Source organism: Centropristis striata, chromosome 21 (genome assembly GCF_030273125.1).
Source record: "Centropristis striata isolate RG_2023a ecotype Rhode Island chromosome 21, C.striata_1.0, whole genome shotgun sequence".
In the NCBI taxonomy this organism is placed as follows: Eukaryota; Metazoa; Chordata; class Actinopteri; order Perciformes; family Serranidae; genus Centropristis; species Centropristis striata.
This window is the reverse complement of record NC_081537.1, coordinates 20,331,861-20,356,444: the sequence shown is the minus strand read 5'-3', so window position 1 is coordinate 20,356,444 and position 24,584 is coordinate 20,331,861. Positions and strand designations below refer to the sequence as shown.

General features: G+C 40.0%; 1 protein-coding gene across 1 annotated transcript; it reads right to left on the bottom strand.

Annotated features, from left to right (window-relative positions):
• Window positions 1–6,649: 6,649 nt before the first annotated feature.
• Window positions 6,650–20,237, bottom strand: LOC131959989 (5-hydroxytryptamine receptor 3A-like). Its single transcript, XM_059325199.1, has 10 exons — window positions 20,198–20,237; window positions 18,050–18,177; window positions 16,432–16,476; window positions 16,195–16,304; window positions 15,274–15,422; window positions 14,947–15,107; window positions 7,601–7,811; window positions 7,325–7,486; window positions 7,147–7,232; window positions 6,650–7,016 (listed from the first exon to the last, which is right to left on the bottom strand). Exons 1-10 carry the CDS (start codon window positions 20,235–20,237, stop codon window positions 6,789–6,791), a joined length of 1,320 nt encoding a protein of 439 aa, XP_059181182.1. The 3' UTR covers window positions 6,650–6,788.
• Window positions 20,238–24,584: the final 4,347 nt, after the last annotated feature.

The following is a 24,584-nucleotide window of genomic DNA, read 5'->3' as shown; positions in this document are numbered from 1 at the left end:
CCAGGGACTTCATTCCACTCGAACAAGCACACATTCCCACCTGTGAAACTGCCAATAAGTGGAATCACCTTGCAGCCATAGCCCATGAAATGCCCCCACTGATGAATTGTGGGGTCGGATTACTGATCGGGTACGACTGCTCCAGAGCATTAGCACCACGTCAAGTCATTATCGGAAGTGATAGTGAGCCTTACGCCATAAAAACTGACCTAGGCTGGAGTATTGTCGGGAGTGTGCCCCAGAGTGTGAACTCCAAGGATGTAACAGGACTGTGCCATCGCATATTCGCCAGAGAGTTGCCTCCTGTGACACCAGCTGCTGTGATTAGAGCACTTGAGTCTGACTTTGCAGACACCAATCCAGGAGAAAAGAGCATATCTCAGGAAGACATTCAGTTTCTCCAGATCCTGAAAGGAAGAATTCAGCAGAATGAACGTAACCACCTTGAGATGCCTTTGCCCTTCAAAGCACGTCCTTGTCTCCCAGACAATAAGAAGCTCGCCTTGGTTCGTCTGAGGCACCTGAAAAGGAAGTTGGACAGAGATCCTAAGTTCAAAAATGATTACGTGAACTTTATGGAAGGCGTCTTCAAAGATGGTGATGCGGAGGAGGCTGATAACGAACCTGAGCGAGGCAATGTGTGGTATATCCCACATCAGGGGGTCTATCACCCCAGAAAGCCGGAGAAGATCAGAGTAGTTTTTGATTGTTCTGCAAAGTACGAAGGCACTGCCTTGAATGATCATCTTCTCACCGGACCTGACCTTACCAACGGAATGACTGGGGTGCTATGTAGATTTCGCAAGCAGCCGACTGCTGTGATGTGTGACGTAGAAAAAATGTTCCACAGATTCCACGTCAGCAAGGAGGACCGAGACTATCTGCGGTTCTTATGGTGGAAAGGTGGAGACACGGAGTCTGAGCCCAAACAGTACCGCATGAGGGTTCACCTCTTTGGAGCGGCCTCCTCTCCAGGGTGCGCTAATTATGGCATGAAGTATCTCGCCAACCAAAATGAGAGAGAATACCCCTTAGCGGCAGACTTCATCAAAAAGAACTTTTATGTTGATGATGGCATCATAAGCCTCGAGTCTGTGGACACAGCCATCAAGCTGGTGGAAGAAGCCCAAGCTGTGTGTGCTAAAGGACAACTACGTCTTCACAAATTCATCTCCAACGATCGAGTGGTTTTGGAATCAGTCTGTGAGAGTGAACGAGCCAAAGGAGTGAAGGACGTAGATCTCAGTCACGACAATCTCCCAGTTCAGACAGTACTTGGAGTGCAATGGAACATAGAAAGGGACACCTTCTCCTTCAAGGTCTCACTGGACGAGAAACCAATGACACGGCGTGGGATTCTCTCAACTGTAGCCTCCGTGTACGATCCTTTGGGGTTCTTGGCCCCATTTCTCCTGTCAGGAAAGCAAGTGCTCCAGGAGATGTGCCAGAAAGGCGTCGGTTGGGATGAATTTCTTCCAGATGATTTGAAGCCAAGGTGGGAAAGCTGGGTCAATGACCTTAAGAACCTGGAAAAGATTCAGATCCCAAGATGTTATTCTCCTGAGAACTTTGGAAAGATCCTGAGAACAGAGCTACATCACTTCTCAGATGCCAGCACTCAAGGCTACGGTCAATGCACATACATCAGACTTGTGAGTGAAGACAAAGTACATTGTGCCCTGATAATGGGCAAGGCAAGGGTTGCACCCACAAAGGTAGTCACGATACCAAGACTCGAGTTAACTGCTGCAGTGATCTCTGCTGCTATGAGCAGTATGTTGAAGGAGGAATTAGAACTTAGGGTTGACAAAGAGTACTTTTGGACAGACTCGCAAGTTGTTCTGGGTTATGTCAACAATGAGGCTCGACGGTTCCATGTCTTCGTAGCAAACAGAGTTCAGAGAATACGCGAAACAACGGAGCCACAACAGTGGCATTACATCGACACAAACGAGAACCCTGCTGATCATGCCTCCAGAGGCCTCAAAGTATCAGAGCTGCTCAACTCAAATTGGTTCCAGGGACCCAAATTCCTATGGGAAAGAGAGCTTGATATCAAGCAAGGAACATCAGAGCTGCTGGTGGGAGACCCTGAGGTCAAGGCAGCACAGGTACTAAACACACTGGCTGAAAGGCAGGACAATTTCTTGGAGCGACTGTCGCGATTCTCAAAATGGACCACGGCTGTGAACGTTGTGGCACGTATTCACCGACTGGCTGAGAGATCTAAGAAGACAGAACCGTTAAATGTAGAGGAGAGAAGGAGAGCTTCACTTACTCTTGTCAAGCTTGTGCAGCAAGAAGCTTTCAACGAAGAGATGTTCATCCTGACCCAGGAATCTGGAAAGCTCTCACGCAATCACTCACTCTACCAGCTTGACCCAGAGCTCCACGATGGCATACTTAGAGTAGGAGGACGATTAAGGAAAGCATCCTCACCTTTCGATGTGAGACACCCTATAATCCTACCGAGCAATGGTGATGTGACACGCCTCATCCTCAGGTACTGTCATGAGAAGACACAGCACCAAGGAAGAGGGCAAACTCTGAATGAAGTCAGAGCCAATGGTTATTGGATCATTGGAGGAAGTAAAGCAGTCGCCGGTTATATAAGGCAGTGTGTCATTTGCAGAAAGGCTCGAAGACCCACAGAACAGCAAAGGATGGCAGATCTTCCAACAGATCGCATCGAGCCTTCACCGCCATTCTCATTCTGTGGAATGGATTGCTTTGGTCCCTTTCACACCAAACAGGGCCGCAAGGAACAGAAGCGATATGGTCTGCTCTTCACGTGTCTCTGCTCCAGAGCAGTACACATAGAGATACTGGAAGACATGACGACGGATGCTTTCATTAACGCCTTAAGATGTTTCATAGCCATCCGTGGAGCAGTGAGACAGATAAGATCTGATCATGGATCCAACTTTGTGGGCGCAAAGAATGAACTGGGAAGAGCCCTGAAAGAACTGGATGAAGAAAGAGTGGCTACATTTCTGGCAGATCGACAGTGTGACTTCTGCATGAATGTTCCAGACGCAAGTCACGTTGGAGGTGTCTGGGAGAGGCAGATACGCACAGTGAGGAGTGTGTTGAGTTCAGTCCTTGCACAGAGCGCCGGTAGACTGGACGATGCCTCTCTCAGGACATTCTTTTACGAGGCCATGTCCATCGTAAACAGCCGCCCTCTGACTGTGGACAGTATCAACAATCCAGCAAGCCTAGAACCACTGACACCAAATCATCTGCTCACAATGAAATCCTCTGTCCCACTGCCCCCACCAGGTAGATTCGTCAAAGAGGACTTATACGCTAGGAAAAGATGGAGGCGGGTGCAATATCTGTCAGAGCAGTTTTGGTGCAGATGGAAGAAAGAGTATTTAGCCGGGATTATTATCAGGCAGAAGTGGCATGATCCAAGACGGAATGTGCAAGTCAACGACATTGTCATCGTCCAAGAAGATGCTCCTCGCAATGAGTGGAAGCTTGCCAGGGTTCTGGACGTAAGCAAGGATGATGATGGGCTGGTCCGCAAAGCTACCATACAGATAGGCGAGCGGAAGCTAGGGGAAGGAGGTAAACGCCTCAGCAAGCCATCTGTCGTCGAACGCCCCATCCAAAAGTTAGTCGTTTTAGTAGAAAGCAGTAAGACTCCCGGTGTCTCGAATTAGGTGCTTTAATTTGACATGACATTGAAATTACCATTGATTTATTAAACTAGGGGTGTAGCACGCCTAATATTTGTACATTTAGGCCATGAATCAAAGGGTAATTTGGTGGGAGTGTAAATGATGCCATAAAATATTATATTTCTTTCAACTCTAACCCGGATGTTGTTGTCCGCTGGGCGGGGTCAGCGCAAGGCGCTAAAAGTTAGAAAGCAGAGAGACTAGAGAGATGAATGAGCGTGAGAGAGATAGAGAAAGAGAGAGACACGAGTGAGAGAAAGAGCGGAGTTGCCGACATTCTACTGCTGGTCAACGGCGCACACGGTAAATAGTTTCTTTTGTTTTGTTTTAATCTCTAGATGAAACTGTACCGAGTGGTTTGTAGTGTGAAACGTTAATTTACATAACAATAGTTCGTTTTGCATTACATTGCTGTGTATGGCCAGCTAGCTTGCATTAGGCTGTTGACAATTTATATGCTAATTCTGCATTATTTGAGAAGTTTATTTTATAGTTCACCTCAGTAGCGTGATTGTGACATTTGGTTGGTTTTTATAAGCTAACAGAGTTAATTCTTATTTTATAAGTAATGTAGAGATAATAAGAGGGTTTGCTGTGGCCTGATTGTGTTGCATGTATTTTGAATGACTGGAAAATCTGCTATGCTATGTTATAAATATTCATTGAGATTTTTCATCTCCTCTGTTTTAGTTTTCACGGTGTTCAAGATGTCCATTTACATGTCCAAGAAAAATAAATGCACTATTAACATCAGTATGAAGCGTGGACTTAATGACTGACCAGGAAGTAGTTACATAGATCAGTCTCAAATTTTCAATTTCAAATTGGTATACACCAACGCCCTTGGCTCCCTCATCCACTCGCATGGCTTCTCCTATCATAGCTATGCCGACGACACCCAGCTAATCTTCTCATTTCCCCAGTCTGAAACACGTGCAGCAGCACGTATCTCTGCATGTCTGGCCGACATCTCCCAGTGGATGTCCTCGCACCACCTCAAACTCAACCTGGGAAAGACTGAGCTACTCTACCTCCCAGGGAAGGGCTCTCCCACCACTGACCTCCACATCACTGTCCAGAACACAGTGGTTGCCTCCACAGAAACCGCCAAAAACCTTGGCGTAACTCTTGACAACCAACTGTCCCTCTCAACAAACATCACCGCCACTACCAGATCTTGCAGATTCTTGCTGCATAACATCAGGAGAATCCGCCCGTTTCTCACCCAGAAGGCAGCTCAGGTCCTGGTCCAGGCACTGGTCATCTCACGCCTGGACTACTGCAACTCCCTCATGGCAGGTCTGCCTGCCAAAGCCATCCCACCTCTACAACTCATCCAGAATGCAGCTGCTCGATTGGTCTTCAATCTTCCCAAATTTTCACACACAACACCCCTCCTCCGCTCCCTCCACTGGCTACCAGTGGCTGCGCGGATACGCTTCAAGACTCTAGCTCTGGTGTACTCTGCTGCTAACGGTTCAGGTCCTACTTACATCCAGGACCTTGTCAAACTCTACACTCCTGCCCGTCCTCTCCGCTCTGCATCAGCCAAACAGCTGGCGACTCCCACCTTGCGTGGGTCAACTCGCCTCAAAACCACTTCAAGACTTTTCTCTGTCTTGGCTCCCAAATGGTGGAACGAGCTCCCCACCGACATCAGGACCTCAGACAGCCTGTACATCTTCCGCCGCAGGCTGAAGACCTATCTCTTCCAACAATACCTCGGTTAAGTCATGGTCACCTAATAGATATATATATTTAAAAAAAAAAAAAAAAAAGTTCTTATTCTTTTCTCTTCTTTTCTTCTTTAACATATAGCACTCCTTAGCAATGACAGTTAGCTCTTAAAGTTATGTACTTACTCGATTCCTATGGTCTATGTCTAGTACCATCAGGTTGAATGCACTTATTGTAAGTCGCTTTGGACAAAAGCGTCTGCTAAATGACATGTAATGTAATGTAATGTATTACTAAATACATATCACAACACACATCAGATCAGAAGCCATCAATGAAAGTTGAAGCAACTATCTTGCTTGTACTAACTGATCTAGCCCAGTATTTTACTACAGAGTCCATAGATTGGAAGGGGAAGCAGAAATCTTTTTGGTGAAGAATTAGTTCCTTGTTGGGTTTCAATGTTTTCCAGAGAAATTTGTGACCTAATTTTGTGACCCTAGTCCTGTATGCAAGTATTTGCATTCATGTTTCCTCAATTATAAACTTTTATATTTTCAACCATCTGCATAATCCAAATCTATTTAAACAAATACTGAAACATACAAACTGACAGAAGTATGAAGTCTGATATACGATTTCAGAACCAGGTGACTTTTATTCTATAATGTGAATACATAATGTAGCTTAACTTGAGGTGTAGATTTACCATAGATGTGGAAAAAACATGAACAGGCAACATCAACTACATTGTATTTCCACAGAGATACACAGAGAGAGAACTTGATATGAATATTTAAAAAGCAACTCATGCATTTAAAAAAAATAAATCATTATGTGTATGATGGACTAATTAAGCACAATTGTGCATAATACATATCAGAGACATAATAACTACAACTTTATAATGCAACCAGACTGGTCTAATGGGTTAATATCGACTATGTCTTAGATGTCTGACCATGTGCAGAACATACAACACTACTGAAGGACTACGTATATCTAACCTTCCATGCAAAACCCCATTACAACCCCAATATTGTTGAGAATGCAGTCATCTCAGTTGAAAAAACTGTATTTGAATTGTCATCGGACAGAAAAAAAAGGCGACTCCTTGCTTATGTTCTGAAACCATGGCAGTCTAATTGATCCGTATAGTGTGAGCATAAAAGTTGTAAAAGTTGTAAGTCCTGGCCCCGCAGGAAGACTGACTAAGATGATTAATGACCATGCCTGTGGGTCCATGTAGCTGGTTTATAACAAGTAATTATAAACTCTCTGAAAATGTCTTATATAGAGAAACAATGGCTTTTTCTTTTCTTTTGTCCAGAATGATGGAACTGAACTACAGGTGTGAACCGACAGATCTGTTAAAGTCCATGTCAAATGGAAATATGTCTTAAACATGCTTTTTAAGTTTAACCACTACTTGTATGCTTCACTGTTCCATAATGAAAAGATAACAACTAAGAACACAACGGCCACTGTGACATAGGAAATGAAGAAAACTTTGTTGATTGTTTTAGCCACTCTGGTCCAGTAGCCGAGCTTTCCTGCTTCCTCCCTGCTGTTAAGGAGCTGAATCACCTCCTTCATCTCACCTGAGAGCTTCTCCAAGGCAACAGACTCCTCCGTCAGTTCTCTGCTGTTACCCTGTAGAATACATTTAGTGAACAGCCGGTACATTTGACATTACAGTTTTTAGGTCCACTGTGATAACAAAAAAGAAGGTCGGTTTTTAATTTGGGTGAACTGAACCTTTAAAATGCAGCCTAATTCTAACCTCTTTGGTTGCTGACAGCAGTTCAGATGGAGGTTCGTCAACAGACACATCACAAACATGAGCACAGTGAGTCCACTTCTTCAGCTCTGAAAGGACATGTTTGACACATTTGACAGTTTTAGCACAGAGGATGTAGAGTTGAGATCCAGAGTGTTTTGGGATTTATGTTTAATCTCACCTTTACAGCAGCAGCTGACTTTGCTCCGTTTATCTTCACAATCCTCACTCTTTGGTCTTTGGTCTTCATCTGCCTCGATGTCTTTCCCCATCAGATACATCACCAAAATAGTCTCAAAGAGGCTAATCATCATCAAACCAAACATCCCAATGCAGTAGACAGCTGAAGGGAGAAGGTGAAATTATTAATGTGAACAAATAACAACACAGTGATTCATTACTGTTTCTGCTAATATGAAGTACAGTCCAATAAAGGTAAAACTCTGAGTTTCTTTACCAACAAGTGGAACGCTGTCTGAAGAGGAGGGCAGAATCTCATTGAGAATAAGCTGCATCACAGTTACAGCGAGCAGCACAGTGACCTTGAAGCTGAGCTTCTCTCCCCCAGTCTCTGAGATCAGGAAGGAGGCCAAGTCCAGACACAAGAAGAACAGGACCGGCAGCAAGAAGTTGGCGACATAGAGGACAGACCGCCTCTTCATGGTGATCTGTTAAATTATATGTCAGGGTCAGGGTCAAAATAAATGAACGAGGAGGGGTACAGTCTGTGAATGAATGAATGAATGAATGAATGAATGTGAATGAATGATTTATTTCAAATATGCAACAACAATACAATAATAATGCATCAACAGGAGTCAGCCCTAGTGACTCCTGCACTGATAAGGCCGCCAAGCACTCTATAAAATTCCACAACATATTTGAAAAGGGGTGGGAAGAAGTAAAAACTTGTTCAATCCCACCCCACTTCTTTAAACAATATTAACAGGTCAGAAATCGAAACTCAAACTCAAAACTACCTGTGTCATACTAATGTGTCATTTTCATGATATCAATTCTATGTATCAACACTTGCATATCTGTACACCATACCGATTCACATAGATACACACAAGCGTACAAACAAACACTTGCATATCTGTACGCCATACCAGTACACATAGATGCACACAAACGTACCAATACATTTCCTGTATACCCATACACTTATACATAATCCTACACATACCCATGTTTCCTACTCACTGACACACTGAAAATGTCAGCCACTCCGACTGCCAGCACCACAGCAACTGTGGAGTCAGCCATGGCAGAAGGCCGAGCCACCACAGCACGCGACACCACCCTTAAGACCAATAGCTTACTGCTGATCACACACTTAACTTGTCATGTTAACAAGTAATGAGATGTCAAAGCCCTCCTTCATTACTGTAACTCTGGAAAGCCATGCTCTGTTTCATGCTTGGACATTGCTTGATCTCCATATTCAAACTGTTCCACAGCTTCACCCCACAAATTGAAATGCAAAAGCCTTTCCTGGTTGTCCGAATGCTGAACCTGTCAAAATTTAGTTTCCCCCTCAAATTATAACTAAGCTGTCTTTCATTAAATAATTTTTGAATATTATTTGGGAGTTTGTTGTTTTTTGCTTTGTACATTACCTGAGCAGTTTGAAACTTCACAATGTCAGAGAATTTCATTATTTTTGACTGTAGAAATAATGAATGAGTATTGTCCAAATATCGAACCTTATGAATGACACGAATCGCTTTCTTCTGCAGGATAGTTACTGGTGCTAATGAGGTTCTGTAGTTGTTCCCCCAGACCTCGACACAGTACATTAGATATGGCAAAACGAGTGCACAGTAAAGAGTGTGGAGTGATTTATGATCCAAAGCCTGCTTTGCTTTGTTTATTACTGCAATGCTCTTTGACAATTTGGTTTGTACATATTTTATGTGTGATTTCCAACTGATTACATCATCGATCATAACTCCAAGAAATTTTATTTCGTGTGCTCTTTCAATTTCCACCCCATCTATTTCAAACTTTACCTGCACATCTCTTTTGCCATATCCAAATAGCATAATTTTAGTCTTGGCCAGGTTTAGGGATAATTTGCTGTAATCAAACCAGTTTTTTAGTTTGATCATTTCCTCAGTAAGATCCTTCAGAAGCTCAGCGAGATCGTCTCCTGAGCAGAATATGTTTGTATCATCTGCAAACAGGACTAATTTCAGTAGCTTGGACACTTTGCATATATCATTAATGTACAGTATAAACAACTTTGGACCCAGTACTGACCATTGAGGTACGCCACAAGCAATGTCCAAGCATGATGAGCAGTAATCACCCAACTTCACAAACTGTTTTCTCCCGTTAAGATAACTTTTTATCCAATCTAGAACCATTCCTCTTACTCCGTACTTTTCCAGTTTGCAAATTAATATGTCATGGTTGATTGTGTTGAATGCTTTTTTTAAATCAATAAAAACTCCAATTGCCTGTTGTTTCTTGTCTATAGCCGTTGTGATTTCCTCTATTGATTCTATTATTGCTGATGATGTTGATCTGTTTGATCTAAATCCATATTGACTGTCAGAAAGTAGTTGATGCTTTTCTAAAAAACATCTAACCTGGAGTTGAAGAGTTTTTCAAGAATCTTGGAGAATTGCAGAAGTAAAGAGACAGGTCTGTAATTTGTGAAGTTGTGTTTGCTCCCAGCTTTGTATAATGGTATAACCTTAGCAGTCTTCATTCCATCCGGAAATGTCCCGGTTTGAAATGATAAAGTCAAAGTCAAAGTCAAAGTCAAATTTATTTATATAGCGCATTTACAGACGGCTGAGCCGCACCAAAGTGCTTCACATAAAAGTGCAAAAAGTGCATTAAAATACAGAATTGACAAAGGTAAAAAAGAGACTAAAACTAAACAAAACAAAACAAAAACAAAAACAAACAAAAACAACAACAAAAAACTTTAATTGTAGGCAAGAGAAAAGAGGTGGGTTTTTAAGTGAGATTTAAAGACATTCAGGGACTGCGCTGCACGGATGTGGAGGGGGAGGCAGTTCCAGAGTCTGGGGGCTGCTACTGAGAAGGCCCTGTCGCCTCTTGTTTTTAGTCTGGACCTGGGCACCTCCAACAGCAGCTGGTCAACTGACCGTAGAGCCTGGAGGGGGTGTGGTGGTGCAAAAGGTCAGACAGGTATGTAGGGGCCAGACCATGGAGGGATTTGTAGACAGTTAGAAGTAGTTTATAGTCAATGCGGTGACGGATGGGGAGCCAGTGGAGTGATGCGAGGACCGGGTTGATGTGATCATGTTTTTTAGTGCAGGTGAGGAGTCTGGCGGCTGAGTTTTGGACCAACTGCAGGCGGCGAAGCTGCAATTGATCCATACCGGTGTAGAGGGCGTTACAGTAGTCCAGTTGTGATGTGATGAAGGCATGGATAGTTTTCTCCAGGTCACTCTGAGGCAGGTAGGCTTTTGTCTTGGCTAGAGTTCTCAGGTGGAAAAAGCTTCTCCTTACCACTGCACTAACCTGCTGTTCAAACTTAAAAGCACTGTCAAAAATCACGCCAAGATTTTTGACAGAGGGCCGGATGTTGGAGGCTAGAGGGCCTAGGGCATCAGTGGAGAAGGCCGGAGAGGTTTTTCCAAAAATAATGATCTCCGTTTTGCTCTCATTAAGGTTGAGGAAGTTTGCACCCATCCATGATCTGATGTCAGCCAGACAATCAAGCAATGGCTGGAGTGCAGCCTGCCCATCAACCTTAAGAGGCAGATATAGCTGGACGTCGTCGGCAAAGCAGTGGAAGGAGATGTTATGTTTGATAAATTGAATAGATGAGTCAGCGGTTTTACAATTGCCGGTTAAACCAGTTTTACTAGAGCCATATCTATGTCTTGAAAATCAGTGGATCTTTTGTTTTTGCAGTTGTTCACAACGTCCTAAATTTCAGCATCGTCTACTGCCTTCAAGAACATTGAACTGGGATTTCTATCTACCAGTTTCCCCATCTTTTCTCCAGTTGTCCCTGGATCCGGAATTTTTTCTGCCAAATCTGGCCCCACATTGACAAAGAATTTATTAAAACTGTTAGCTACTTCTTCCATGTTATAGTTCACTTTGTCCTTATCAATAAAGTATTGCGGATACTTGTCAGAAGCAGAGTTCTTTCTTATAATACTGTTTTGTTTTTGTTTGTTTTTTAAAATATTTTTTATTGCATTTTCCAACATAGACAAAAACAACAAACAACACACTGTGGCCACAGAAAACAAATATCCAATTACTTATTACGTAATACAGACATTACAATGAAAATGCTCTGTCCCATTACAATTGACAGTGATGTAGGAAATACACATCCTGAAAAGAGAAGTGAAGAGTCGTTAAAAATAAAAAATAAAAAATAAAAAAAACAATTTTTCCAAAAATCTCAATTTCCATTTTGAGAGAAAGCTATTTTTTTGATAATTAAAAATAATATCAAGTGAATTAATGTCCTTCCTTATAACCTAAAAACATCAGTTAGCCAGTTTCCCTCATTGCCATCTATCATCCCTTTTAATACAATAGTTGTGAGTCGTTTACCAGCGTATTTAAAGAAGGGTGCCCAGATCTTTAAAAAGTCATCCATCTTATATTTAAATCTGTGTGTTAGATATTCCATTGGTATTAGGTCAAATATCACTTTGTGCCAACCCCCAATTGTTGGAGGTGCATTATCAATCCATCTGAGCAATATATTCTTTCGAGCAGCAAATGTGAGAATACTGAGCAGCCTTCTTTGATGAGTCCCTTTAATATGAGGACTGGGTAAACCGAGAAGCAGAACCTGTGGAACAGCACCAAGCTGGACATTAAAAATCAAATTAAGTTTGCTAACAATTTTTCCCCAGTACTCCTCAATATGGATACATGACCAGATACAGTGCCTATAGCTTCCCACCTCTACTTGACATTTGGAACACTTTTCAGTCAAACTTGAGTTCATCCTGTGTCTGAGCTGTGGGGTAATCTGCAAACGGTGTAACACTCTAAACTGATTTATAATACTGTTTAAAAGATTCCACATTCCTTTGATATTGTTTTTATTATCCTCCAGATTTTTTTATAATACTCTTTTTTTATTTGCCCTTATAATATGAGTTAGCTTATTTTTATATTTTTTGCATTTGTTTTCTGCTTCTACTGTTTTCAGTCTTATACATTCTCTATAGAGTGTGTTTTTCTTTTTGCAGGCATTTTGTAATCCCTTTGTGATCCAGGGACAACTGGTGTAATTCTTTTTTGCAATTCCACTCCTTTACAGAACAATTTTTATCATACAATGTCATAACAATCCTCATGAATGTGTCGTAAGCACTGTTTGAATCACCCTTTTCATAGACCACCTCCCATTGCAGCTCCCCCAAGTCGTTATTTCAATTCAACAATTCCTCTGTCCTTGTGCATTTGTACTGTTTTGGCCTATCTGTCCTGGTTATCTTATAATTACCCTTGTACACCACAAAAACTGTTAGGTGGTCAGTGATGTCCCTGATTAATAAACCACTCTCTGTTTTGTTTTCAATGTCATTTGTGAAAATGTTGTCAATTAGGGTGGCAGAATAGGAGATGATTCTACTGGGCCTGGTGATTTTGGGAAACAGGCTCACACTGTACATTGTATCAATAAAAGTATCAATGGCTGAGTAATTACTTGGATTTAGGATTTATATTAAAATTGGTGGATTTATATTAAACAAAAACAACTTTGTTGCATAACTTTGAGAACATAGAGTCAATCCAGTTCGTGAAGATTTCAATACTTGTCCCTGGGGTTCTGTAAATACAGCTTATTATGATGTTTTTTGTTTTCTCCATACAGATTTCTATTGTTATGCATTCCAGTACATTGTCCATTGTTACTGTCATTTCATCAACTATGTGAAATTGTAGAGCATTGATCACGAAAATCCCCACTCCTCCCCCTCCTTTATTTTGTCTGTTGATGTTAACCAGGTCATAGCCCTCTAGAGTATATTTGGTCTCCTCCCCCTCAGTGATCCAGGATTCAGATATAGCAATTACATGGAATGGATTGGCAAATGTATGTAAATAGTCCTTGATTGCATGGAAATTTTTGCTCAAATGCCTGCTGTTAAAGTGAATTATTGACAGTTTACCAGTACAGTCATTTTTTGCATTGAACTGCTCACTAGTGTAATAATGACAGTTCTCATTGAGGTTGAAGAAAAAGTTATTGTCCGGGTCTATATCATGATCAATATCCTGTGTTTGGTGATCTGTGTATTCAGAAGTTTTCAGCTATACATGCTCGTAATCACTAATCAAGTCAGATAAACGGGTAATGTCATCCTGGGATTGGTGTGAATTGACAGTAAGCATGTTGGAATGTAGAGTGTCAGTGTCTGGTGAGATGGACACTTTAGCGTGATGTGAGACGGATGCCATGTCAGTACTTGCCCAACTCCTCGCTGCTCCTGATGACCATCACTTTGGCCTCCTCTGGAGTATCGCCGTTGAGTTTGATGAACACTTTGCAATTCCTCGTCCAGGTTTGTTGAATCTTCTTGTTTTTTCTCAGATCGCGTGCTTCTTTGGCTATGTCGGCATTGCGTTTGACCAGGTGCTCGTTCATGTAAACATCCGTCCCCTTCAGCTTCTTCCACTCCATCAGCAGTGCGATTTTGTGCTTTCTGTTAGTGAATCTCAGGAAAACTCTCGGGGTGTCGGATCGCCGATCTCTGATCTCTGATCTCTGTTGTCGTTGATGCACTCCGTTTTGCGCTTTCTCAAGGGCAGCGGGTGACAAGCTTCTATGTGGTTGCAGTCGAGGTGGATGTCCTTAGCCTGTAGAAAGGCTACCACCTATTGCTCCGTAGAAGCCACATCTTCCTCCTCTGGCTCTGTCAGGGACCCGTTGTTAGTGGCCACTGCTCGTGCAAATGACCGGGGTCGGATGCGAAGCCCAGAGATGATAACATCATTGATCCGAGAATATTTACTCCAGATTTGTCATCCTGTCGTCCAGCTCTCTGATTTTCTCATCTCTGTTCTTGTTCTCTGTGTCGATGGCGGTCAACTTCTCGAGCAGTCTGTGAATCTCGATCTGCTTCTCCTTCACAGCAGCCACCTCATCTCTCAGAGCATCGATGACTTTCTTCAGTTCACCGTAGTCCACCTTGGGGGGCATAGCCGCTGGCGTTCGTAGCCTAAAAGGCAAGCTGCGTTGGCCGCTAGGCTAGCAGCGTTTAACCAGCCACGTTACCTGTGCGTCTCTATAATGAATAAAGATTATTGCTCAACAAAACCACCAATAGCTGTAAAATATACTTCAGTACCCAAAGTAAAAATATTCAAGTGCACTCCATTATTCATAGGGAAAAAAAGAACAGCGTCACTGGAAACCATGTATATTTATCTTTATCTGTAGATATAGGGATTTATAATTTTTTGTTTAATTCATGCAAGAAGGGACAAGTTGCACCCAAAGTAATTACTTGGAAGACAACAACAACAAAAGACAAAACAATGACAAACAGGATATATAAATACTTATATTATAAACTAATTTATATTTTATTTTGCCAACATTACAGAAATCTACCATTAAGGGTAAAATTAGTATTATGAAAATGAGTTGGCTAGGATGTTAAACCATTGTAACACAGTTTGGGTAACACCATCTGTTCTCACCAGACTTTTGCTGCAGATGCAAATGTTAAAATTTAAAATGAAAATACTTCAGTATAGAACTTGTACTGACTTGAGACAAACAGAGATGAAAATTTACTTTATACCTGTCTGTTTGGATGCAGAAATACTTACAGTGTAAACCAACATGCTTTGTTTGAAGCCAAAATTGTCAACAGTTTTATTGTTGGTTTTTATGTCGACAAACAGCCACTCTGACCCTGTCTGCATTATCTTCTTAGCCCAATCGTTGGTCCAACTGGCGTTAACCATCTCTTTAAGTTCAATAAATGTGTCTAAGGTGGGAGATACAATACAACTGTGAGGTGTCCTTAGAAGTTGACAAAACGCACTAAATAATATGTATATTCAAGTCATTAAAAAACACACAAAAATGTAAACAAAAACAGACATGGGAACATAATTTACAAAACTTTTAAACACAACAGGTTACAGACTCACCAGGGTGTATGACAGATTTGAAAGTCAAGTTGCAGCTCTGAAAATCGAAAGGAAATTTGTAAACTTCCATCCTGCAGGTGCTGGTCACCACCATTGTGATCCTCAATGTGACGTCACCGATAGATTCAACAAATACATAAGGACTCGTCCTTCTCTGTCCTGTATGAGAACAAACACAGATGCTTTTAACAGAATTTTACATCATTTTGTATCTTTTCTATTATACAACATAAAGTAACTTAATGTAAAATACAGTGAGTATATGCTATGAACTATGAACCATATCATATAACTGCATTATCTCTGGTTCACTCCTGGCGGAAGACATTTGGGGGGAAGATGTCCTAATTTCATATTTTTTCTTCTTTAAATATAAAAAATTGTTTCCAGATCTGTGTGAGCCCGCTTAAATCTGCTTGTTCCTACTTTGTGAACTCAAACTGGTTAAAATATTTGTCAACATTTCTTAATATTCTCTGTGAATTACAATGCAAATACCTTTATTTACTGTGGGTTTTTGCTTTTACAGTCTTAGTCGATCTCTTTTGACTGGTAGTGGCTAATGTGGCTAAATTAAGATAAATAGTGCTCAATAACTGAGATCACAGTCAATTTATTTCTTTACGACTTCACTACTTGTTACACTTCGCTTTAGGATTGACCATTTTTCAAGCCACAGTGGCTACTGTTTAGCAAAAGTTATGTATGCTCAATTTGCTAACTTCTGTACTTACATTGTTATTTTGAATACATTCACACTGACAAATATGACAAAATACAGTGCACTATGAGTTATGAGTACGGGGGGGGGGGGGGGGGGGGGCACTAATTTGATAAAAGGTAAAGGTTTCTATCTATTATGTGTGACACAAATAATAGATAGAAACATAGACACACATATATGCATATACATAAACTTACATCTCTTCAATTGTAAGATCTGGTGTCCACACTTCTTTAGTAGGAAGAAGAATGTCCTGAATACCACAGGACTTTGAAGTATCCCAAGAAAGGAATTCATCTTGCCACACCTAGAGAGGAAAAAAAAGAAGGCCAAAATGCATATGAAGTAAAAAAAAAAAAAAAAAAAGTGAGAGTGAGAGTGAGGGGTGGAATTAATTCAATCAAAAAGTGCTTTCTTCCTCAGAGAGAACTCACCAAATCAATCCAAAGGCAGGAAATAAATTTCTGGTCCTTCTCGTTCTAAGAGAAAAAATAAATATGGGAAAAAACATTTCCAGCCAGACATCCTGGAAAATGTATAAGATTCAAAACATACCATAAAAAACCTAGAACAGTCACACTGATGCATACAATTCTATTTGGCAAAAATGTGCATATGCACGCTATATAAAGCTGCATGTATGCTCCGTTTTGTTGTATAAATCTCAGTCATTGTGGAGCTGGATGGACGTGCACAAGCTTCATTTCCACACCAACAGTTCAACATGAATAAATATAGAAATATAGAAATATCCTTAAACTCCTGTTGCATGTCAACAGTTTTGACCTCTCCACCACTCAATAGGTCTGTCAGTGAGGAAATAAGAAATGCAGTTTCACTGACTGTGTCTCAGCAGTATGTTCCTCCAACAGAGCAGCCGTCATCACACACGGTTGTGGTTATTTGTAGCTTCCATACCACTAATTCATCACATTTTTATAGACCATAATCTTAGTTATACTCATCATCTTTAGGCTAATATCATAAGTCAAAAGGATTGAAATTGCAGATGCTTGACCAAGAGAGAATGAAAAGGAGAACAAATCAGGCAAGAGGTCAAATCATCTCTGACCAAAACTTCCCCAGGCATCAAATATTAAGGCATATTGTCAGGGAGAGAGAAGCACACCTGGTGCCATGCTTAGACTAAACATTGATAACATGTAGGAACAGTGTGACTTCATCAGTAAACTAGAGAAAAGGTCGATTATATTATGGCTATAATATGAAACTGCCACCACAAGGATGATCAATAATTCATAGACATTTTACCAAACACTGTACAGCCTGAGGGGGCTGCACGATGGTGTAGCGGTTAGCAATTTTGCCTCACAGCAAGAGGGTCACAGTTTCAAATCTGGCTTGCAGCTCTTCTGTGTGGAGTTTACATGTTCTCCCTGTGTCAGTGTGGGTTCTTTACGGGTTTAATTTGTGACTCTAAGTTGCCCATCGGAGTGAATGACATTTTGAATGGTTGTCTGTCTCTGTCTGTCAGTCCTGTGATAGGCTCCAGCCCTTGATAGCGGTTTATCAACGATTGATAATTTGAACACTATATGAATATAGCACAAATGCCCTATCTGGCAATGATAATGGAAGGGAAATATGATTTGGGGGTTCAGTGTGGTCCTCCTGCAGCTTGCTGCCTCTCTGCTAAGAGCTTCCTGGATCACATGAAGCCTCGTTAGGGCCCTTCAGCTTCTCCATAGGCTGTCCCAGTTGCCTTGGCAACATTAACAACAAAATGTTTTTATTCTTATCGTGCATCACAGTCATTTTCCAGTATTGTCTATATTGAACCATACTGTCCTTGTGTTTGTTGTCCTTCAGAGAAAACCAGGTGGTGTTTCTTCCTGTGACTAAGGTCTATATTTTTCCAAAATTGAATGTGTTCTTCCTTGGCCCATTCTACACCACTCAACTAAGTTTCATGTGTACTAATGTGAGGCATAACAAATCACAAATCATCTGCTCCTTGGCCCGAGGACTAGCTTTCCAGTGGATACAATGTGAATTTGTGATATCCTGTTATAAGTTTAAACAACCACTTACCACGTCGAGAATGGCATAGGGTATAACATCCAGTTCCACCACTGTGGGTGCTCCATGTCTACCAGGCTGAATCATGTTCAGTTTGTTCAAGTTCAAGTTCTTATAAACATCCCGATAAGTGCAGTTACCTTTGGAGGACAAAAACATCAACACATTTTTACGAGTGAATCTAAAAGGAAGGAAATAAAGAAATGTGATGCTTTCAATTTTCTGTTAAATCTGAGTTAAGTTTTCTCATTTACATCAATAACGTATCCATCCACTGCCTCGTGATTTGATGATTTTTAGCTGTGCTATTGACACAGTAAAGAAATTCAAGTTTGGTTCAGACATTCATGTGGGCCAAATGATTAACTGTAATGATTTTTGATTAAGAACTCCATCAACACATCATAATTTAAATGTATCCAATGCTGAACTTTATTAACAAATATATACATATTTACGATATATGAAAACTAATCTAACTGGTATAACAGCTATATTACCAGCTCTAATGAGCTGGTAATATAGCCAAAATATCTATTCCGATATATGCCATTTCATGCCTAATATATGACGATGTATATCACATATGGAATGTTTAAAAAAAAAAAAAATGTAGTCCATATGAATTAACCTCATGGTAAAGACTTTTTTTGAATACTCCATAACCTATGTTATCATAATATTGCCAGAATGCATTACTCAAAGAATTCATATATCGTATATTTGTTTGTTTGAGGCATTTGTTTGTTTGTGTTTGTTTCCTGTACGTACTTTGTTTAAGGCTGGAAGAGGACCTTGGTGGATCACAAGGAGGGTCTGTTGTTGCTGAGTAATTTGAGGCAATTCCATTTAACAGAAAAAGTTTCAATTGCAGTCGTGTAAATAAACTGAGAGAAAAAGCTCTCTCATAGCACAATTTTGAAATTGTATGTCTCTGAAATTCTGACATACTAAAACATGATTTTTGGAGGAAAAAAAAGTGTCAGTTAATAAAAATCGCAGAATTAATATTTTCTTATATTATTTCTTATATTCATATTTATAGTTAATGTGCACTTTATTAGTGTTTGTTTTGTGATTTGAGGCATTTCCGCCTAACAGAAAACATTTTTTTTTTTTTCAGTTAGTATTAGTGAGTAAAAATTGCTGAAGGAATATGTTTACTTAGTTCTGTTGGGTTTATACTATTTTTGAGAAAACAAGATTTTTGATTCCACCCTGAAACAATCAACATGAATTGGATGTTGTTTGTGGCACTCACAGCACTGTAGAGTGACCTTTATTTTTTTTTTTTAAATTCAACGATTCTCTTTCCAGGAACACTGTCCCTAATTATCCACACACGTACCACACAGCAAACAGTGTTTGGAAAGACATCATTCTTGGAGTATTATTATTTTCATTTGTTAAGCTGCTCTACAAACAAGACTCCTTTCACCTCCATTGAATTGGTGTGGCAACAGACAAAACCCTGAACAGATCTGTGTGGTGAGACATCATGAAGGTTTTTAGGAAAGAAAGCCACACTGTGTCAAGGATTCTATTGTTCAGGCTAAAGAGGAATATTCATACACATAATTACTCTGCACTTTTGGAATGTGTTTGTTTCTTGTACATACTCTGCTCAGGGCTGGAAGAGGACCTTGGTAAATCATGAGGAGTGTCTGTTGTTGCTGAGTGATTTGAGCCACTTCCACCTGACAGAAAACAATATGATTCAATTGCAGCAACGATGTTAAACAGCTTTCTCAGAGCACAATTTTGAAAACTTATTTTGTCTTGTACAGTATCAGTTAGTAAAAATTGCTGATGAATACGGTCTTAATTAGTTCTGTTAGGTATAACTAATTTTGAGATAACAAGATTTTTACTTCTACCCCAAAATAATGAACATGAATTGGATTTGGTGCAATCACAGCACTGTAAAGTAAATTTAAATATTCAACAATTCTCTTTTCAGGGACAGTGTCCCTAATTATCCACACATGTACCACACTGACCACTATAACTTTGTGAAGTGAACCATTAATATATATGTTTTTTTTCTTTTTCTTTTACAAGTCTGATGACACTCCTAAAAATTAAAGCAGAAATGATAAGGAAATATTTTTTAGAAGTTCAGTACACCTGCACGTATCATACAGAATAGTTCTAGCTTACCTGTGAGGGAAAGCAGAAAGAGGAGAGCTGCCAGCATCATGACTGTGAGAGGTCTGCAAGTCAACGAGCATCCATGTCCTCTCCTTGTTGTGTGGAAATGTTTGTGGCAGCAATAATATATAGCTGCCCTATACTGGAAGAGGGATGGGCAAGTTTTATTACCAACCCTTTAATGTTTTTTTCTCATTAGTCTCATTATACAAACAGGCCTTGTTGTAGAAAATCTTAGCTAATAGGAACTATTTAATGAGAAAGTATTAAAATTCAGATACAATTGTCAAGATACAAAAAACAAGTACTTGCGAGTCTGACTCAGGATTTCCTGCCCATCCCAATGGTGCACTGGGAATTCCTAAATCAGAGTCCCTTATCTTAACCAGCAGTACATCAGATAACAGGATGTACCGAACAGGTTGGGCTAATGAGCTTTTCCTGCTCAGAGAATCTGTGTGTTTGTTAAATCCCATGTGATGCAGCTTTAACAGCTATATGTCTGATATTTCAAAATATTCTAACATTCTTCCAATGAAAATTCCAATAAAAATACAAGTACGCCCAGGTGTGAGTAGTTTGAGGGGGAATTAGTGGCTGGTTCTACATTATTCAATCTCCCACAATATACATTGTATATGTATGTACGTATGTATATAATATGTATACATACATACATACATACATACATACATACATACATACATGCAAATAATAATAGCATTACCATGGGTTTATTTTGTAGCCATCAGTTTAAATTACATAAATAAATCTACAACTTCTCGTTTTATTATGACAAAATTGACAAACAGGATATAACAGGTTAAACTATGAGTTTTAGAGGTGTTTCTATTTTTTCTGCTAAGCTAACCAGCTCTCAAGTACAGTATGACAGTCTTTTTATCTAACTCCTGACAAGAAAGCAAATAAGCATATCTCTTCCTATTCATTTAAAATCAGTTCTATGGGTTTTTTGTGTGTATCTCCAGAGCATTTCTCTTGGGAAAGAAATGTGAGTGATTCACAAAATGTATCAGGGTGATCTCATGAGATGTGTTCATTGTTCCACATTTGTAGTAAAATAATTACCTGAAATACAGTAAATGAATGCAAAAACATTTGACATAAAAAACACAACAGCAGGTGACCAACCAGAATGTTAGCTGAGCGTCAAGAGTAAAAGAAAAAGTGACATATTTGTGTTTTCTAAATCTGGGAACACACACACACACACACACACACACACACTGTACTGACTGTACACCCTCAATTCACATTTAATTACATATGTGGTGTTTGGTTCGCTAACAACCTGTATTTTCCCACACTCTTAACTCTGTGCCACATGCCACTGCCACACACACACACACACACACACACACACACACAAGGTTTTAACACTTTTACATTTCGACCATGTGAACCTGAACCTGGCATTTTCCCGCCGTCTCAATCTCTAGCGTCAAACTACACACACATCCTTGTTCCTTGTCTAACTTCACTGACATAAAGCTTTCCCCAGCCCCTGACCCTAACCCTGACCATCACAACTAAATGCCCAATCAGGATTAAACAGCTAACATGGACGACGAGCGAGTGAAGAATGGACCCAGGACAATGGAGACATGGCAGGGGTACAAACAAAAACTGCAAGCCTTCAGGAGAGACCGGGATAAATGAGGTGATATAGCACTGTAAGGTGAAGATCTGACTGTTTCCAGGAAATATCCAGTAAATGAAAGTTGAGGTGAGGAAAATAAGACTTAATTTTTGTTAAAACTGCAGCGTTTTATAAGTATTTTTGGTTAAAAGTTTATATTCTCACAAGCTAAGGATGTCGGGGCAGCACTTGAAGCTGTTGTGGACTTATGGACAATGCTGATTTTGGCAGAGAGGGCCCCCTGCCCCCAGGGGACAGGGGACATCCCTCAGAGCAGACTGAACACCAGAGCTCAGATAAGGTCAATAACAGGACCTCACATAAGGAAGCTTGTTTATTATCTTGTTTGAAGATATTTTGGTTACACTTGTTATATATTGTTTAGTGTTCATTATTGTTTCTGTAGCAAAGAGGGGAAATGTGAAGGGAAGAATGGGAGAAAGACACAAGTCAGGAGAAATTAAACTAATGACAACATCCAAAAACTGCATTAAAGTAGCATCATATAATGTAAATGGCATACTCAACCCAATCAAAAGGAGTAAGATAATAAGTAAGATGAAAAACGAAGGAGTCAGGGTGATATTATTGCAGGAGACCCACCTAACAGAGAACACACAAAGCTTAAGAGGAATGGTTACAACCAAATGTTTTCTGCCTCCTACAATATAGGACACTGGAGAGGGGTGGCTATTTTAATTTCAGGGAAGTTTTCATTTCAAACAATTTCAGTGACTGGGGACAAAGAGGGTAGGTGTCATGGTTAAGGGGAAATTAGAAGGGGAGGTGGTAACTTTTCTTAACATCTATGCTCCACCAGGCTCAGATTGGAAGTTTTACAGACAGATGTTTGAATTGATGACAGAGGCAGAGGGTATTTTGATTTCTGGAGGTGATCTGAATCAGAGACTTAACTCACAGCTAGACTCCTCAGGAGGTGGAATACAAAAAAGTGCAATTACTAAAAAAATAAACGGTCTGATGTCTGAACTAGGGATTGTTTATGTCTGGAGGGATCTGAATCCCACAAGTAAAGATTTTACTTTTTACTCGTCACCACATAACATATATTCGAGGATCAATTATTTTTTGATGTATAATAAAGATAGACATAGGGTAGAAAAATGTGACATAGGTGTAATGGACCTATCTGACCACAGCCCTCTTTATTTAACAGTACATCTATCTAATGATAAAAAGACGACAATCTGGAGGTTAAATCCAAATATATTAAAAGGACACATGAAAGAAGAAATAGTGAAGGAACTTCAGACCTATATAGAGGATAATGATAACGGTGAGGTGTCCCCGTCTGTGTTGTGGGATGCATGTAAGGCTGTGATGAGAGGCAAGATAATAGCTAAATCAGCATATTTAAAAAAGACAAGACAGTTAAGACTTGACACACTAAAATCAGATCTAAAAAGGCTAGAAAGAGAGCATAAAGAAAAACTGGAAGAGCACATAAATCAGGAAATTAAAAAAAAGAAAGCGAGAGATTAATGAGATTTATATGCAGGAGATCAAAAAAAAAATTACTGTACATGAAACAAAGATATTATGAAGTGGGGGGTAAATCAGTAAAATTGTTGGCATGCAAACTGAAAAAACAGCAGGCAAAAAACAACATCTGCAGAATAAGGGACCTACATACAAGATCAACAGTGGAAAAAACAGAGGAAATTCAAAAGTGCTTTGAAACTCACTACAAAAATCTATATGCTCAACAATCAATTTTTAGGGAACTTCATCAACAGTTACAGAAGAACAGAATCAGGCTTTAACTGCAGAAATAACAGACGAGGAAATAAATAAGGCAATCTCAAATCTTAAGGCTGGCAAGTCGGGTCCACCACAGAATGGTATAGATCACTCAGGGCAAGATTAATCCCACTTCTGCCGAAGGCATTTAACTGGGTGTTGACTAAGGGAGAAATTCCTTATTCTTGGAGAGAGGCCATTATTTCTGTTATTCCGAAGGAGGGAAAGGATGAGAAGGAATGTTCCAGTTACAGACCTATCAGTGTCCTTAATCAAGATTACAGATTGTTTACAGCCATTTTAGCAAGATGTTTAGAAATAATTTTGCCAGAAATAATCCACTTAGATCAGACGGGTTTTATAAAACAAAGACAAACGCAGGACAATATTAGGCGCACCCTACATGTAATGCAACATGTAATCAGAAATCAAATAGAGACAGTAGTGGTGGGATTAGATGCGGAAAAAGCATTTGATTCTGTGGGGTGGGATTTCCTGTATCGTGTTTTGGAGCGATTTCGCTTCCACAAGACGTTTATTAAGGTTATAAAGGCCCTGTATAATAAACCGACAGCTAGAATCATGATCAATGGGAGTCTTTCAAAATGTATTGCATTAGAAAGTGGCTGTTGTCAGGGTTGCTCGGCGACTCCTCTTCTTTTTGGCATTTTTCTGGAACCCCTGAGCTATTGGGTAAAGCAAAATGAAAATATAGTAGGTATAGACATGGGGGGAGGGATACAAAAAATGGCTTTATTCACTGATGACGTATTAGGGGCGCATCAGTGACTGTTCATATTTTTAAGAGCAAACTGAAGACTTATCTTTTTAATTTGGCTTTTACCTGAAACATTTTAAGAGATTTTTCTGCTCATGCATCTTAGTGTTATAACATCTTCTCTTTTATTTATTTATTTGCTACTATTTATATATATTATCATGCTCTATTTCTTAATTATTTATTTATTGTTTTGT